At 39.5% G+C, this 18,648-nt stretch overlaps 2 protein-coding genes across 4 annotated transcripts; one reads left to right on the forward strand and one right to left on the reverse strand.

The window, feature by feature from the left end:
• The first annotated feature begins 507 nt into the window (after positions 1-507).
• Positions 508-6,667, forward strand: maf1b (MAF1 homolog, negative regulator of RNA polymerase III b). Of its 3 annotated transcripts, none has more exons than XM_061712965.1 (8): positions 508-1,012; positions 1,665-1,753; positions 4,370-4,501; positions 4,583-4,745; positions 4,828-4,949; positions 5,052-5,171; positions 5,320-5,441; positions 5,520-6,667. In XM_061712965.1, the coding sequence occupies exons 2-7, from the start codon at positions 1,671-1,673 to the stop codon at positions 5,414-5,416; spliced, it is 717 nt and encodes a 238-aa protein (XP_061568949.1). In that variant the 5' UTR covers positions 508-1,012; positions 1,665-1,670; the 3' UTR covers positions 5,417-5,441; positions 5,520-6,667. The 3 variants fall into 3 exon arrangements, with proteins under 3 accessions (XP_061568949.1, XP_061568948.1, XP_061568947.1); XM_061712964.1 differs by having other exon boundaries at positions 5,320-5,437; XM_061712963.1 differs by having other exon boundaries at positions 5,320-5,412.
• Positions 6,668-8,989: 2,322 nt separating this feature from the next.
• Positions 8,990-18,551, reverse strand: LOC133422926 (ADP-ribosylation factor-like protein 5B). Its single transcript, XM_061712966.1, has 6 exons — positions 18,270-18,551; positions 16,269-16,329; positions 16,004-16,151; positions 13,004-13,087; positions 12,666-12,817; positions 8,990-10,401 (listed from the first exon to the last, which is right to left on the reverse strand). The coding sequence occupies exons 1-6, from the start codon at positions 18,313-18,315 to the stop codon at positions 10,353-10,355; spliced, it is 540 nt and encodes a 179-aa protein (XP_061568950.1). The 5' UTR covers positions 18,316-18,551; the 3' UTR covers positions 8,990-10,352.
• Between the last annotated feature and the right edge of the window lie 97 nt (positions 18,552-18,648).

Genomic DNA, 18,648 nt, shown 5'->3' on the forward strand with positions numbered 1-18,648 from the left:
CTCCAACTGTCAGCTCCTTTAAATCAGGGTTAAAAACATTACTGTTTACTCAAGCGTATAATTAAATACTTACCTGCTGTATTCTACTGCCCTTATTTTTAACAGCTTGTGCTTTTTATTATTTTACTTCTTTTCTTATCAACTTATTCTTAATTTTTTCAATCTTATTTGTTATTTACTGTCTAATTATGTCTTGCCGCTTTTTTTTTTTAACAATATGTTTATTGATTTTCGTTTTTTTGACAGAACATACAGTCACAAGCAGTTTTCCAAATATTTCTGTGGAGCTTCAAAAACCTGAACATTTTGAAATATATATATATATATATATATATATATATATTTCAAAATGTATATATATATATATATTTCAAAATGTATTGTTTCTTGTTACTTTGGATAGCGTCACTCTCAAACAGCCAATCAGGAGAGGACATGGGGGGAAGTGGGCGGGGCCTCTCGGAGGGGCGTATATAAACAGAAAGGGGCGGGGTCTTCTCGTACAGTAGGTGCCGTTGTTGTGATGAGAACAGACCTCTCTTGAGAGAACAGGAGAATTGCAGCAATCGCAACTAGTTGTTATATATTTTATTCGCGTAAAAAGCTTGTCGCCGCTTCCCTGATCAAGTCGCTTAGAAAAGAGCGACTTGATCCCAGTAATCTAGTTCGCTTTGTTAAACGCCGCATAAAGGGATGCCGCTGCAGACAGACTCCGACGGACGCCAGCAGTCTTTGGATTTAATGTCATCGCATCTGATCGGGAAAAGCAGCTTCTCAATAAAATTAAAAGGCCTCAGAATAACTCCTGCTCGACCGAGTTCTTTCGCCAGATACGTAAGCTCAAGTTCACATTAATAACTCCGTTGTGAATAATTAGGAAGCTAAACGCTAGCGGCTAGCTGGTCAACAACAGACCGATAATCTTCGACAACATCGGTCCAGGTCGTGGCGCCAAAGCTGCTCGCTTAACTTAAAACCCACTGCTGTCCGCCTGTGTCCAAAATATTGATCGGTAAGTGAATTATTTCGACGTAGTAAACCAGGAAGAGTGTTTGAGTTTGGTTTGTGGGGGAGGGGCGGCGGATCAAAGGTGTTTTGAACTGTGTCCTCGCGGGGCGCTGTTGCTACGGTTACATGCGCGCATGCGCACTACTGCTATTCCACAGAATAAACATGTTTGTACCTTTTTTGTGATATTTAAATGTGGCTTAAATTCTGTGTTCTCCATCCTGCACGCTACAGTTTCTGTTTAATTCACTCACACACAAAGACCTTTACAAACTAGCAAACTAACATTAAGTTTTTCACTTAATCTACTGCTCACTGTTTTTTTAATATATATTTATAAACCTGTTTTACATTATTTTTTTTACAAAAATTGCCTTTTGCACTCAGGTCAGTTCCACTAAATGTCTGTGTTGTATTCATTCATGTGAACTCTTTTTTTTTTAATCTTTATCTTTATCTTTTTTAAATCTTTATCTGTTGTGCCTGCGCACTTTATATGTTTCACTGAGGGAAGTGGGAAACGTCCTCTCGATTCCTTGTATGTCTGACATGTGATGAATCGATAAATAAAGCTACTTTACTTTACTTTAAGTTGTATTGGGTTATTACGTTTGGATGCAAATGTTAAATGATGCTCTGTTTTATCTTCAAACCAGGCAGCCATGAAACTGTTGGAGAACTCCAGCTTTGAAGCCCTCAGTTCCCGTCTGTGTGTTGAAACTGGGGAGTCTCGCATCCTTGGGAGGTGAGGAGTCAACTACTGTGATGCTCTGCCTGCCAAAACAAACTCGTATTATTGCACAACAGGTTTTTTTTTAGGGGATTTTCTGTTTTCACCTCAGCACCATTCAGCATGTAGCGTTACACAGCTCATATCCTGCTCGGTCCGTGTACTTTGCGGCCATCCATTTTTTGTTTTGAAATGACAACATAAAAATAGAGAAATAATCCAAAATAATCAGTTTTCCATCTTTTGTTTTGATAATAAAAAACGGAAAACGGATCATTATTCGTTATCCGATTTCATTGATGTGTTTGAAAATCGAAATTGGGAATTAAAACAGCGAGTGGAAAACTCTTTTCTCTAATTCCTATTCGTTTCCAACGGGGAGGGGGGGGGGGGGGGGGGCAGTATGTTAGAGATCAGTTTGTTATTGATTGGACGCTGCAGGTGAACGGACTGTCACAACATCACTGCAGTTTCATGACGGAGTGAAGACGGATTACAGATTAAACTCATGTTTCACTCCCAGGTTTCATATTTGATTTATTTTCTGTTTCAACATTAAAAATATCTAAAACTGTTCATTTTCAATCTGATGAACAAAGTAACCAGAAACAACTTTCTTCATTTATTACTGCGCATGTGCAATCCCCCCATTTGTCCAATCCTTGTTTTCAGTATCCTTGGAAACAAATAGGAAATAGAGAAAAGAGTTTTCCACTCGCTGTTTTAATTCCCAATTTCGATTTTCAAACACATCAATGAAATCAGATAACGGATAATGGATAACGATCAGTTTTACGTTTTTTATTATCAAAACAAAAGATGGGAAACTGATTATTTTGGATTATTTCTCTATTTTTATTTTGTCATTTCAAAACAAAAAACGGATGGCCGCGGAGTACACGGACCCTGCTTGAACCTGACAGTGATGCTCACAGAAACCAGCTGCTGACATTGTTATTGAGCCTCTTCCGTTTCCACGATCACCCTTATCGACTGTAGATAACCTTCACGCATACCCTAGACGTATTGTATCCACAACGGTCTCACAAAGTCTACCTGTATGTTTAGTTGCTGTTGTTGGAGCCTACAAGCAGAATATCAAAACACTTAACCAGCACAGTGAATATTGTGACTAGCACTAATTAATATTCTATCAACAAACGTATGTGGAGTCACTTGCATATTGTAAATCTAGCTTGGCTGAACTTCTGTTTACTGAAAAAAAAAATCATATTTGACATGTAAATTATTAGTTTTATTTATTTTTAACTGTAGAAAAAATGTGAATGGTGCAGAGATCACCAGCCTTGCTCACAACCGGGGCAGTAGAGCGAACAGTCACCATTAGTTAATGCAATGGTTAACTACTCTGAAAACCTACTTTCAAAGAATGCACTCAAAGTTCATGTTATGCAAGTCCCACAGCGGGGCCTGCAGATACAGATAGTGTTGGTGGCATTACGTAAATGTCTGTGGGCTTTGGAGTTATGCTGTTCTCTCGGAGCAGAGTTTGGGTGTGTGGGTGCTGAAGCTGAGCTATGCAGACTGTGACCTAAACTGACGCAGATCACCGTGTCCTCGCACTGCACTCCTGGTTATTTCGGAGACCGTTGTTCCGGGTGTTGGGGTGTATGTACAGACACATCAGAGAACGGCAGCTGAGTGCTGCAGGAACTTCGCAGACTGCTTAATGGATTATCTTGGTAGTTTTGTCATTGCAAAAGCTGCGGCATGTGTGGAATTCTTGTCTTATAATTTCTACCAGAATATAAAATAATTATATTATTAGACTTTGATATCGCGCAGTACTCAACAAAGTAAATTAAATTTACTAAAGGTCCCGTGCTTGGTGCTAAAAATGGTTTCTGTATTGGTAAATAAACAGTTCATAAATAGATGTGTGCAGGTTGTGTTAATCTTCTTGGCTCCTTGTCCTTGGAGTCATCTGGTTTCTTGGCAGGCCATCTGTGTTGAAAATGCCAGTGGTGCCATTCCCACCCTGCTGTCCCCTGAGATGCCTGTAATTAGACTGTTGTGATCCTGAAGGGTCCAGATAGTTGGTCTATCCCAGAAACTGCACAGCCCCCTGCCCTTGTGTAACCTCTACTTAGGCAGGAGCAAAACAAACTACTCTGCTGCACTCTGATATCTGTATCAGCGACGTCTGACCCAGAAACTTGAGCTCAGCAGACCTTTAAGCCACTGCTGGTCAGGTATTGTTGGAGATAAGAAACGGTTCATATTATGAGTTATAATACAAAGTCCCGGTGCAGTTTTATAGCTTGAATAATGAATTATAAAACATTCTACCTCTCTTTAAAGGTCAGTTTGTTTATTGTGGGACAAAGGTCAAGTAGTCACAGAAAGAGGCTGCAAATTATGTCAGCTGCTCTATAGCTATATATCTATATAAAATTGGAGGGGGAGACATTTAAATAGCGTTAAAATTAAGTCGAATGTAGATTAAAATCCCAAAGTGGCTCTAATCTGTTTATGCAAGAGTATTAAAGCCTAATAGACTAAAACTGAGATTATGATTCAAGGCCTCGTTTCATCCATCTGGGCTCTTGTGTGATTTTTACACGCATTTTCTGTTGTTCTTCAATGTTTTTCTCTCTCTGTGCCCTGCAGGATCGAGAGCTACTCCTGCAAGATGGCAGGAGATGATAAACACATGTTCAAGCAGTTCTGCCAGGAGGGGGAGCCACACGTCCTGGAGGCCCTTTCTCCCCCTCAGTCCACCAGCGCCACCAGCCCTTCACTGTGAGTACTGCTGTCTCGCTCCATAGAATGTGATCAAATGTGTTAATACAACACATGTTGATGTTGCTGTTGTTTTTAAAGGCTGGGGAAGAGCAGTGAAGATGGGGAAAACCCTTTGAGTGACAAGTGTTGCAGGAAGACACTCTTCTACCTCATCACCACGCTCAACGAGTCCTTCAGGCCGGACTACGACTTCAGCGCAGCACGTGCTCATGAATTCAGTCGGGAGCCCAGCCTTAACTGGGTCAGCATCCCATCTCCTCTGCAGTGAAATCTGACGAGGAGTTGAAACGGGTGAATAATTATTTGCTTGTGATTTATCTCAGGTGGCTAATGCAGTAAACAGCAGCTTGTTCTCAGCTGTTGGAGAAGACTTCAACTCTCTGGGGCCGGATCTGTGGAACGCCATCGACCAGGAGATTAACCTGCAGAGCTGTGACATATACAGGTAACGGTCGGAGGGATTTCTGCTGCAAATCCATTTTGTGTTTTTTGGAAGGTTTTTTTTCTTTTCTTCCAAGATTTTAATTTTAATGCGTGTTCATTTCAGCTATAACCCAGATCTGGATTCTGACCCTTTTGGTGAAGAAGGGAGTCTCTGGTCCTTTAACTACTTCTTCTACAACAAGAAACTCAAGAGGATTGTATTTTTCACCTGTCGCTCTGTCAGGTCAGCAAAAATGTCATGAATTGTTTAAGCATGATCTAATTTAAATGGTTTAAAAGGGAAATATTGGGTGTCTTTGATTCCCAACTAAATGTAACAACTGACAACGGAGAGGTCTGATTGTTTTTGTTTGTTTTGAAAATCTTTGCAGTGTCTTGAGTGACTATGGTCGTGGTTCTCTCTATAATGAGCTTGTGATGGACCTGGATGACGAAGAAGAAATGGACGGCTTTACCGAGGACAGGTAACAGCCAGCACAGCTGCACGTTGTATGTAAGGATTATGTGGTTTCATTTGTTGTTTTTTTTTCCCCTCAATAAAGATAATTATTGTCTTATTTATTTTTCCCAGGTGCCCCAGAGCTCTGTGTGTGTAGATCCTGGACATGCCTCATCCAAAGAAAGGCTCACCCCTTTTTTTTTTTTTTTCCCTCCTGCGGTTTTGTGTACCGCATTTATTTTGATCTTGCTGACATTTAGCTGCCTCATCCAAAGCCATTTCCACACTTCCCACTTGTGTTCGCTCCTCTGGTGGCAGCAAGCTGTGCAGCAAGGTGGTGGACGTTTTTGAAATGATGCCCCACAGCGACATCAAGCTCCGCTACTCATTCTCCGGGACGTCGTCTCGGAGTTTAAACAAACCCGCACACGGCTTCTTTACACATCTTTCCAAATACCTTGTTGATGGATGCTTGATCCGAAGTTGTTGATGTGGATTTACAGCCGGGGCAGAGACGGAGAGAAAGTCAATTTTACTTACATCGTGTCAGAGTGAGTCCGGACACCAAGTCACTCAAAATAATGGTCCAAGTCAATTTATCTCAAGTTAAAAAAATAAACTAAACTTAACCAAATATTTGGTTTAGGGTTTTTTTTTTTTTTTTTGAAGATCTTGAGAAAAATATGACTTGTTCCATTATTTAAAGAGGGTGACGACCAGCACCAATGACAACTGACAGATGAACATTTTGTAGTCGTCCAGCCTCCGACTGAACCGGGTCCACAGGAAAGCCACATGAGACTGACTAAACAGATGAGGCGATCTGTTCTTCAATGTGTGCTACTTTTGTGTATGCTTTTTGTGACAGTGATGTAACTGTGAATCTTTTTTTTCCCTTTTAAAAAAAAAAAACAATTGCTTTTTAAGACTGAAATGTTTCACGGTAGCTCTGTACTTCATATGCTCATGTATACCAGTGTGATAGGAGGAGACGGTCCAGGAGAACATTCCTGGCACCTGAGCTGCAGCTTAGAAGACATATCAGCTTTTATCAGACATGTCTTGTTAAATATTTTTGTGTTGTCTGAATAATTTTTTTCCCCTCCCCTGTTAACATCCTGCCTTCCTGGATGTGTCTTCCTAATGTTCCTGCTTGTTACCTCATTTTAAAAGGCTTCATTGAAAAGTGAATGTATAGATTAGAGGACAAAAGCATTACACAGTACTTTAGACATTTGAAAAACTCCTTACATGATCATTAAACAGTTTGTTTCGACGTGTCCTGTTTATCAACCCACTTATTTACAACTGTTACAGGTATTTTGGTGTCATTGTTCTAGTCACTTGGGGCCTCATTTATAAAAGAGTGCGTAGGATTCATACTAAAAGTGTACGTGCACTCAAAAGCCGAAAATGGCGTGCGCACAAAAAAAAATCCTGATTTATAAAACTGCGCACGCACACCTGCACGCAATGTCCATCCATCCATTTTCCACCGCTTATCCGGAACCGGGTCGTAATGTTCTCTTTATAAATCAGTCCACACCTTGTCACGATAAATAATCAATCTGGTGCTATTCACCACTCCATACCATTTGAAGATGGAAGTATGATATACAGTGCATCTGGAAAGTATTCACAGCGCTTCACTTTTACCACATTTTATGTTATGTTACAGCCTTATTCCAAAATGAATTAAAATAAATTTTCTCCTCAAAATTCTACACAAAACACCCCATATTGACAATGTGAAAAAAGTTTTTTCAAAGTTTTGCAAATTTATTAAAAATAAAAAACTAAAATCACATGCACATAAGTATTCACAGCCTTTGCCATGAAGCTCAAAATTGAGCTAAGGCGCATGCTGTTTCCACTGATCAGCCTTGAGATGTTTCTACAGCTTAATTGGAGTCCACCTTTGGTAAATTCAGTTGATTGGACATGATTTGGAAAGACACACACCTGTCTATATAAGGTCCCACAGTTGACAGTGCACGTCAGTGCACAAGCCAAGCATGAAGTCAAAGGAATTGTCTATAGACCTCCAAGACTGGATTGTCACGAGGCACAAATCTGGGGAAAAAAAAAAAAAATTCTGCTGCTTTGAAGGTTCCAATGAGCACAGTGGCCTGCATCATCCTTAAATGGAAGAAGTTGGGAACCACCAGGAATCTCCCTAGAGCTGGCCGCTCGCCTAAGCTGAGTGATCATGGGAGAAGGGCCTTAGTCAGAGAGGTGACCAAGGACCCGACGGTCACTCTGTCAGAACTCCAGCCTTCCTCTGTGGAGATAGGAGAACCTTCCAGAAGGACAACCATCTCTGCAGCAATCCACCAATCAGGCTTGTATGGTAGAGTGGCCAGACGGAAGCCACTCCTTAGTAAAAGGCACATGTCAGCCCACCTGGAGTTTGCCAAAAGGCACCTGAAGGACTCCCAGACCATGAGAAACAAAATTCTCTGGTCTGATGAGACGAAGATTGAACTGTTTGGTGTGAATAGCAGGCGTCGTGTTTGGAGGAGACCAGGCACCGCTCATCACCTGGAGAACACCATCCCTACAGTGAAGCACGGTGGTGGCAGCATCATGCTGTGGGGATGTTTTTCAGCGGCAGGAACTGGGAGACTAGTCAGGATTGAGGGAAAGATGAATGCAGCCATGTACAGAGACATCCTGAATGAAAACCTGCTCCAGAGCGCTCTTGACCTCAGACTGGGGCGACGGTTCATCTTTCAGCAGGACAACGACCCTAAGCACACAGCCAAGATTTCAAAGCAGTGGCTTCAGGACAATTCTCCTTGAGTGGCCCAGCCAGAGCCCAGCCCTAAATCCGATTGAACATATCTGGAGAGATCCGAAAATGGCTTTGCTCCGACGCTTCCCATCCAACCTGATGAACCTTGAGGTGCTGCAAAGAGGAATGGGCAAAACGGCCCAAAGATAGGTGTGCCAAGCTTGTGGCGTTATATTCAAAAAGACTTTAGGCTTTAATTGCTGCCAAAGGTGCCTCAAAAAAGTATTGAGCAAAGGCTGTGGATACTTATGTACATATGATTTCTTTTATTTTTAATAAATTTGCAAAAATCTCAACATTTTTCACATTGTTATTATGGGGTGTTGTGTGTATCAAATTAAGAATAAGGCTGTAACATAGCAAAATGTGGAAAAAGTGAAGCGCTGTGAATATTTTCCGGGTGCACTGTATGAACGTTGTACCTACTGCAAATACAGGCGTAATGGATCACTTACAGAACACATAGATCTATAACACTGCTGGCTTGGGTGTACATGGATCTATAAGTCTTGATATGTGATGAAATTAAAAGTATGACATGAATCTGGCTTCATTTCACCACCTCACCGTCTGCGTCGCCAGTTCCCCATATCTTCAAAATGTTTGTGCGCTAGGATCAAAGTTTGCGTAGAGATACGCACATTTTCCCGTTAAGTTTTTTTTAAATATAAATCCCAACCTTTGCGTAGAAGGTGGCGTGCACATCTTTCAAGCCCTGTTTTGTGCACACGCAAGCTTTATAAATGAGGCCCCTGGTACTGTTATGAATATGTGTCCAAACTCCACATTTTCATCAAAAACAAACTGGTTGAAAACAAACCTTTAATGAAAACATACAGACTAGATGTCACCACACAGTATGATCAGCATCCTTGCTTTGTGATGTTAAGGTAAAAACTGTAAAACGTTGACGCTTTAAAAAGCTCGACTCCTGTTGTGAGTTTGGAGGCGTAGCGATCTGCAGAGACCCAGAAGTGCTCGCACCCAAACGTAGTCCAGCCAATTTGCTCACTGAAACCCGTGCACCTCCTATGTGGCCACTTAAAGACTTGTAAAAAGTATACAAGGTTTCAAAGTGACTCGTGCATAGCTCTGATAGCAAGTTCAAGGATGTTTCGTATGAGGTTAGAGGAGGAAAGGGCAAACATCACAGGCAGATTAAAGTTTCCAACCGTGATCCTCAAAACACCATTAAGGCTCCGTTAAGGCTGAGGATCAAGTGTTGCAACTGGTGGCCAAACTATTTCGTGCTACTAAACCACTGAATGCTACAGTGGTTTAAAAGTAATCATAGTTGGCTTCCTCCAATCCCTTTTGAAAAAAGTATAAAATATTCTGCAGAAATTACTGAAATGCAGATGCAGCAGAGAAGTTAACCATATGCCAAACCAGAAAAAAATGTCTTATGAGTAAAAATAAAAGCATTAGTGATAAAGATGTTTAAAATACAGTTAAAATTGAGCTTTCAATTCCATTTGAAATCACGTTGCCGGGCAAGTTTGTTTTTTTCCAAATATACATGAAGTAAAACATTGACTCGACACCCATTTGGCTCAATAACAAGTACAGAAAATTAAAGAAAGAAAAAGATTTTGTCCTTTACCATAATTCCACGTGGCATCATCGACTTAACTGAGAACTCCCACCAACAATGTAGCTTATGAAACTGAAGTTTTATGTAACATAACCAATAGTTGTGCAGAAAATTAGGAAAAAGATAAAAATTAAATAATGCGTATTATTAGAAGTTAGTGTCACCATTCCTATGAAACTGCTTTTAGAATACTGTCTGTAATCCCTTTGTTTGTCCTGAATGTCAACAAACTTGCACAGAGGGAAAAATGGCTCCTGCACCATATTTGTGCCTCCGTGTATCTCATATAATACAGAGGACTTAAACATGATATGTAATATAAATGTTGGGGGTCGTCCTCTGAAATAAAATTTTCTCTGCAGTAAAAACCACTGCTCATTTCGTAACCAGGTCTTTGAAATGTACCTCTTCATCATAATCACGAGGAGATGAACTGGCTCCATTGTATCAATTATTCTGCCAACCTCTTTCCCCACAGTTTGTCATAAAAAAGTAACAATAATCAAGTAAGGACAAGATGTTGTGCCACCGTGCGGGTGGTGCAGGTAGTCAGGTCATCGATGGCGAAGGAAAGGGGCTATCTGAGTCCAGCTCTGGAGGTCATCCACTCGAGGCCTTGACATAAACTGCAAAACAAAAGAAAGCAGGAGTGGAGATGTGCATCAATGTAGCAGCTTTGTGAATTAGTAGGCCTAAAACCAGTGGTGGACAGTAACGGAGTAAATTTACTTGAGTACTGTACTTAAGTACATATCCAGAGGATTTGTACTTTACTTGAGTATTAGATTTATTTGTTACTTATTACTCTTACTTGAATACATTTCCAAGACAAATATTTTTACTTTTACTCGAGTAAATTTCTAGGAAGGCTGAAAAGTACCCGTTACTTTCAGGTCTGCTCTTTTTTCTTCTTCCCTAAAATCCTATTGGACACAAGCTGTTTTTGTCAAAGGAGGAGACCTATCACAGTGCACGCTCTCCACTGGGATGGACGTGAAGCGGAAATACGTCAAGCCTCCTCAAACGATACCGCCAAAGTAGCCTGCGTTTGTCAAGACATAGCCGCAACAATGGCTACGCCTGCGTCAGGAGAAGAAAGACAATCCGCTGAGTCGTCTGAGTCTGATAATGAGCCGGACTCGGAGCAGGGACTTTCACAAAATCCTTGGCCGTATCTTAACTCAATGTTTGAGTTTGACCGAGTAAAAAACGAGGGCACAGACAAACTACAGACATTTATTTTCAAATGTTTATCGTGTCTGCCGAAGCAGAACTACCTCTCTGCTTTGAAATTTACTCTTACTCTTACTTAAAGTAAATCTAAAAGCATTTACTTTTGGATACTTAAGTACCTTTAAAAGCAAGTACTTTTCTACTCTTACTCGAGTAATATTTTGACTGAGCTACTTTTACTTGTAACGGAGTAAATTTTGACCAGTAGTATTTTACTCTTACTCAAGTACTGGGGTCGAGTACTCTGTCCACCCCTGCCTAAAACTGAAAAGCTCCACATATTCCAGGTTTATGCAGCTCACAAAGACAAAATCCTTAACATATATTTACCGTTTACGGGTATTACTGATATAAATATTCTCTTGTCAAGATTAGAAAAACTGTTTTGACATATTTTAGGTTCAACAAAGCACTTCACACCGTTTGTCATTCTCTCTCTCCCTCAGACACACAGCTGTTTTCTACAGTCACATACTGAAGCAGTGTGCCGTTCAGCTGTGACCTCTTCCTGCTCAGGGGTGTTTATTTTAGGCTCAGGTGGTTTTTGAGATTTCTGTAATTTCCAGCCCCAGAAGCAGAAAACGGCCGAGCATCCACTGCCTGGAATTCCATGATTGCCGTCCCAGCAGTTTTAGTTTTGTCACAGAATGACATTATGACAGTAGTAACCTTTTAACGCTACCGTCCCTCGTCATGTGACCAAACAGAGTGGGTGATGACATTTCTCTTGTCGTTGAAGCACAGACTGACAATCTCCTTTTAGTAATCTGATATCAAATGCATCCTGTGGGTATTTACATCTGTACTTATGATGGAATCACTCAGGATGGATCTTAGTACAAAGTCTAAATGGGAACAACATGCGGGTTGTGTGCTAAATACATCAAGGCTGCAGACCAAAATGTTAAAACCGCCAAAGTCTGGTGAAAGCGCTGAAAGATAACAGATTCCACCGCTTTACATCACGCCTCTAAGCCTTTCTTAGATGTATAAATATCCATCTTCAGATATTCTGTACTCAGTGGAAATCTTCCACACTAAAGACACATTTGCCAGTGAAACTGTAAGACTGTGTCTTTATAGCTGAGCCATGATGTGTTTACTGTCAAGAGGGAAAAAAAGAAGACTTTTACTTCCTGTGCAGCCAGTCTGGACCCGAGCATTCAGACTGAGAAACTGGATGATTTTTATCATCAGTGCATCCCTAAAATACATCTTAGAGCCGTCTTAATTTACTCCATAGGAAACAAACTTTTACCCTCACTCACATCTGCTTATTTTTTATTTTAATGGTGACAGCATACTTGGGATAGTGACATCTGGGGGCTTCCAAAACTCTCAGTAGTTGTTTAAGATAGATTTCAATACATACTCTTAATTTCAAATATGTTCAAATGTCCAATATAATACTAAAAGTGAAATCATTCTATAAAACACATTTGTTTACTTTCAGCTCCCGACAAAATAAATCTTACACCATTCTTGTACTAGAGCATAAAAAGGACATGTTGGAACAAATTAGAGCAACTAAAATTAAAAACATCTGTATGGATTCTTCCAACATTGTTCAATGTGAGGATAACTTGCAGCAACTAGAGACATCTGTGTGTGAAATTGTGTACACGTGCATTTTGGGAAGCGGCAGCAGATCTCTTACCCCTCTCCTGTAAGTGCACAGCAGGACTGTATGTGCCAGGGGTGGTCTTTGATGGAGCTCAGGGTGAGGTATTTGGAGATCTCTGCCGCAGACATGCAGTCCTTCATATCCTGCTTATTGGCAAATATCAACACAGCTGCTTTCCGCAGGTCCTGGGGGGCAGAGAACAATGACGCTGTAACGCTGCTCCCTCTCTCCTTCTGGACCACAAGCCTTTAAACAAAGTTGCTGAATGGAAAGGTCTAACTGGGCTGGAACATCAACAGCCATTACAAGCCCAGTCTCAATTCTGTGCCGTCCGTTTCCTCGCTAGAAAGTGTTAGGATGCCATGTTTTACCTCGTGAGCCAGCATCCTGTAGAGCTCCTCTTTAGAGATGGCCAGCCTCTCTCTGTCTGTGCTGTCCACCACCAGAATAATGAACTGCAGGAGGAGGAGGCAGAGTCACAACCAGCGACCTCTTTTTCAAGACATTTACAGCAATAAAATGCTCACTCAACGGGTGGCCATTTCCGGGCCGACGGCCTTACAATGAGCAGAGTTGACGGCTATGCTAACAGGCTTTCCAGAATAAGAAAGAGCAGCGCTGCAGGACAAAAGACCAAAGAACTTCAGTTGAAGAAACCTGACAGACTATTAAAACCATAACAAGAGGGATGAGGGGGTCGTCAAGCAATCTACATCAATGGGACCAGGACACTGAGCAGGGTGCCGACTATGTGCTAAATACTTGACTTTTTGTAAAAAAAAAAAAAACATTAGTGACCATATGGGTTAGTCAAATGAGATGAATTAGCTTTGATTTCCCCATTACAAACATTTCCGTTTGTGTTCTTCACTTCCCTTTTAAAAATATTTCGATCTATTTCCATAAAATACTCTATTAAGTACGACGGAATATTAGGGCCAAACTAAGTAAAAAAAAAAAAAAAAAATGGAAATTACGAAAATAAAGTCATAATAATATGAGAATAAAGTCGTAAAATTACCAGAATAAAGTCATAATGTTGTGAGAATAAAGTCGTAATATTACGAGAATAAAGTCGTAATATTTTGAGAATAAAGTCGTAATATTACGAGAATAAAGTCGTAATATTAAATATATAAATATAACTTCACAAGATGCTCAATATTCCTCATTTTAACACAGGGAGAAGATGCTCTTCCTGTTAGAGTTCTCATAAATTAACACTTTATTCTCGTAATATTACGACTTTATTCTCATAAATTCACACTTTATTCTCATAAATTACCACTTTATTCTTGTAATATTACGACTTTATTCTCATAAATTACGACTTTATTCTCGTAATGTTACGACTTTATTCTCGTAATGTTACGACTTTATTCTCGTAATGTTACGACTTTATTCTCGTAATATTACGACTTTATTCTCGCACCATTATGACTTTATTCTCGTAATTTTACGACTTTACTCTCGTAATTTCCAATTTTCTTTTGTCTTAGTTTGGCCCTAATACTCCGTCGTAATTAAGTAGTAACAACCTCTGATTTAATGTTGATGAAAATATTCAGGCAATATTGGCAAATTGTAAAACACATTCATAAGTAAATCCTCAACTTGTGGGAAACACTGCAGCAAAATGTTGGTGTTGATACAGAAACAACAGTGTTCAACAGTTTAGTCAAAGCCGACAACCGTACCAGAGGCGTTTTCCCCAGGTCTAGTTGGTGCCTCCTACGCTCATTAGCAGCAACAGCAGTGTGCCCTTTAGCCATCTTATTTACAAAATAGAAACATGGATTTGTGTATCATATATAAACACCAACCAACCAACCGTGTGTGTGTGTGTGTGTGTCAGTCAGCCTAACGTGAATTAAAATCAGCTGAATAATACAGCAGAAACTATACTATATTTGTGCTACAAGGAAAGTGAGAAACACTGCGAAATCTTTCATTTTTATTTGAAAAAGAAAAACTAAACTGAGCATATTGAACTTGGTCTACGTTAAAAAAAAAAAAAAAAGACAACAGGTCTATGTTAGGAATGCACAATTATTTATAATTGCATGTAGTGAATTTATTTTTGTAACAAATAAAATGTGTTATTTGGTTACATTTTGCATTAGGAAATGATTGTTTGGTTTAGTGAGAAATGTTGAAGTCGAGCATAAGGCCTTTAGTGTTTTCAACATGGTCAGGTTTACAGCTCATTAATCCAGCAATGGTGCCAGGTATCGACTCATATGCAAACTACTGCATCAGTTTTGAGGAACAGCATTTTTCTCTAATCTATATATCTCACTCGCTTCATTTGACCAACGCCCAGAAAAAAAAATGCCTAAAGAGTTCACAGAAGTTAAACAACACTGTAAAACGTTCAGTTAAGAAATCCGAGGAGCTATAATATAGAAATACCAGTTCCCTTCCACACTCTAAATCCACTCAAAGCTCATCTGTCACATTTTAACTATCATGTTTTAAATATCATATATACAGGACTGTCTCAGAAAATTTGAATATTGTGATAAAATTCTTTACTTTCTATGCAATTAAAAAAACAAAAATGTCATACATTCTGGATTCATTACAAATCAACTGAAATATTGCAAGCCTTTTAATATTTTAATATTGCTGCTTATGGCTTACAGCTTTGACATTTTTGTTTTTGTAATTGCATTACAGAAAATCACAATATTCTAATTTTCTGAGACAGTCCTGTATATTCTGGTTTTGTTTATGGAATATTACAGTATTTGGATTTTACTGTTACTGGGATTTTACTGTGCTAGGAAGGCACCTATAAATTAATGTTGATCAATATTATACCAATAAGTCAAAACATTCAGTTTATCATCAGATAATAGATAAATCAGAAAATAAAAATACAGAAAAATCTTCATAACGAATGCTCAAACTAGACAAACTTTGAGTAAACTAAAGATTAATTGTAAATATTTTTATCAATCAACTAAACAGAAAACAAGAGCTGAGGATCTGAAGCTTGAATTACTGACGAATAGCGAGTTTAACATTTGTTGAAGGTTGTGCGTCATGTGCAAGTTTCTGTTACGTTTGTCTGACTCTGCGGTGAACATTGTTTCAAGTTCTCACGCACATCTGCCTCTTTTTGTGCTTCATTCTGCTCTGGGGTTTCTAAAGTGTTTTGGCAGCTGACCGTTGCTTTGCTTCTCTTTGTTATAGGGTTGACCTCTGACTTGGGCGGTCCCTGCTGCCGTCTGTGCAGCGAACAAACACACCAGCTGCCAAGCTCAAGAGGAAAACAGCTGCTGGACAATACACATGTCTACACGGGAGTTTAATTATAAACGAGTACAAAACTAACTAAAAACACAACAAAAAACACACACTCTCACCTCTGTATTTGAGTAGTACGTGTTCCAGGAGGACCTGAGGGACTCCTGCCCCCCGATATCCCACATCAGGAAGTGGGTGTTTTTCACAACTATCTCCTCCACATTGCTTCCGATGGTGGGTGATGTGTGGACGACCTCATTCATTAGACTTGATTTAATTAAGAGGAAACAAAAAAAATAAAGAAATAAATTTAAAAAAGTTACCAAGTGAACATGTCTCAATGCAGCAAATTTGAATGTTTAATCAGGTTCAAACAGTTCTTACAATTGGTAGAGGATAGTGGTCTTCCCTGCATTGTCTAGTCCCACAATGATCACCTTGTGCTCTGCAATACAAACAGTCCGTTAACTCCGATTTGTTTTTTTTTTATGACCTGCACAAATACAGTAGCTGTACTGTCACATTAAAAACAAAGCAACACTGAGAACGACACAAGCATTCATGTCAGTCATACTGGCTGAACTTCCTTCCTTCCTTGGTTCTCATTGAGCATTCATAAGAAGAAAATTCTATTGAACAACTACGAAGTCCATGACAATGTTACCAAGAAAGCAAATATGTTGGACTAAAGACAGTACTACAGTTGACGAATGAAAGTAAATACTATATTCAAGTGTTTTGACTTTTTTTTGGCCTTTTGAGGTTTGAGAGGAAGGAAGGCTGGCGATCAGGATGAACTACACTGGTGGTGGAAGATAATCCATGTGTATTACTTCCTTAAAGAGGGGCTGCAAGCAGCACTTGCAGATTCATTTATTAACTATGCAAAGAAAAATAAATAAATAAATAAATAAAAACAGGTTCTAAACATGTCCAATTATCAAAAAGCTTGAAGGCATGCTTTACAAAACTGCACCTACCAGTACTTATTGTTTAGTAACCTGTCTCATAATCTCATTAGTATAGATTATATGCAGTTGGCTGCTACTCAAACCACACAGTAATCTCTTTGTGAGTGAAACTTGACACTAGGTACAGAATGATCTACAATCAGGGTATGAAAGCTGTCTGGCACAAAGGCAGGGAACACTGATCAATGCAGCTCAAATCGTTTCGGTCCTTGACGCACCAAAACAATATTAAGAGGAAAACACATCATTTCTGACTTAGGGCTGTTCGATTAATCGATTTTAAATCGTAATCGCGATTATGTAATTAGAACGATGTTAAAACGTGAAAATCGTAAAATCGATTTTTCACTTTTTTTTTTTTAACCTTGTCTGCACACATATTAATGATTGATACCATATTAATGATTGATGGAAATACCTCTCAATACCTGCAACAAGTGCCCCATCGGAGAGGCTCTTTAGTGTAGGAGGGGGCGTTGTAACATGCCACCGGGCATCCCTCAAGCCAGATGCGGTAGACCGGCTCGTGTTCCTTGCAAAAAAACTTGCAAATGTGAATAGCAAATGTAATGACTGACATTACACACCTCTACCTCCTTCATGGGTTGCATTATTATTTAGCATGCAAAGACCCAGTTTAGTTTAATTAGAAAATGTCTTGTTTTATTGGAAATATAACTTACTGTATGTTTGCAAGTGCTGATTTGCTGATTTTTTTTTCCAGAGATAAAACTTGATATTTTATTATATATTTTTAAACTTTTTTTCAACTTATTTTACAGAGTTTTGCACTTTATTCATTCATTTTTGGTTTGATAAGAGCAAAGTTTGCACTTAAAGCCCAATGGGGCAAATTTTCAATAAAAAACAGCATATTTGAAATAATTTCTTTGCCTTTTGTCAATTCACAAAATAATCGTAATCGAAAATCGGATTTTGAGAGAAAAAAAAATCGAGATTTTATTTTTGGGCAAAATCGAACAGCCCTACTAGGTACAGAATGATCTACAATCAGGGTATGAAAGGTGTCTGGCACAAAGGCAGGGAACACTGATCAATGCAGTTCAAATCATTTCGGTCCTTGACGCACCAAAACAATAATAAGAGGAAAACACATAATTTCTGACTAAACTAGATCTCTAAAATATCTTTAATACCAATAAAAGGCAAATATAAATCAAACAGCAGCACAGAAAATGACACGTGTGCGCAAATCTCCAACACATAACTTTGCATCAAGTTGAAAAGCAAAGCAAAGCCATGTGTCCTCAACAGAGAGATAAAGCTGACAAAGGAGTCAGTCAGATCTGATACTTTTCTTCATTTGTTGTTGCAGCTCTTGCTGTTCGCCTCGTGCAAACGGAATAACAGTTGATATTAACCCTTGCCGAGACATTAAACATGATGTACCAACCTTGGTTGCAGAAGAAGCTCCACAGCTTGGCGAATATGAGGCCCATTGTTGGGATGGATTGTGGTCAGCTGCGGCCAGCTAACACAAGCAGGACACTTTCTGATCCGCAAAACACCCCCCGCAGCTGGTGAACGCAGACTCCATGCGCACTTATTGTCGTCTGAAGCGTCGCTAGATTAATTAGTCGGTATTAAAACCTCGATGAAACGCGCAGAGTCAGACACCGAACGGAGCGTCGTTACCGTTTTGTGAGCAGAGTAAACCGGGCTGCTGCTTATCTTCCGCCGACGTGATGACGTTGCACGTTTTCCCCATAAAAGAAAAAAAAAGTTTTTATATGTTTCTTTTTTCTCTTTCTTATTTTCACGAATTTTACTAA

Source organism: Cololabis saira, chromosome 22 (genome assembly GCF_033807715.1).
Source record: "Cololabis saira isolate AMF1-May2022 chromosome 22, fColSai1.1, whole genome shotgun sequence".
Classification (NCBI taxonomy): Eukaryota; Metazoa; Chordata; class Actinopteri; order Beloniformes; family Belonidae; genus Cololabis; species Cololabis saira.

Bases quoted from the DNA above. Each gene is read 5' to 3' on its own strand.
- maf1b (XM_061712963.1), top strand. From the start codon at position 1,671: ATGAAACTGTTGGAGAACTCCAGCTTTGAAGCCCTCAGTTCCCGTCTG. The intron at 1,754-4,369 runs GTGAGGAGTCAA...TGTGCCCTGCAG, and splicing joins GAGTCTCGCATCCTTGGGAG to GATCGAGAGCTACTCCTGCA. The intron at 4,746-4,827 runs GTCAGCATCCCA...GATTTATCTCAG, and splicing joins GGGAGCCCAGCCTTAACTGG to GTGGCTAATGCAGTAAACAG.
- LOC133422926 (XM_061712966.1), bottom strand. From the start codon at position 18,315: ATGGGCCTCATATTCGCCAAGCTGTGGAGCTTCTTCTGCAACCAAG. The intron at 12,818-13,003 runs GTAAAACATGGC...TCTGCCCCCCAG, and splicing joins ACAGGATGCTGGCTCACGAG to GACCTGCGGAAAGCAGCTGT. The intron at 10,402-12,665 runs GTAAGAGATCTG...TTTGTTTTGCAG, and splicing joins TGTGCACTTACAGGAGAGGG to TTTATGTCAAGGCCTCGAGT.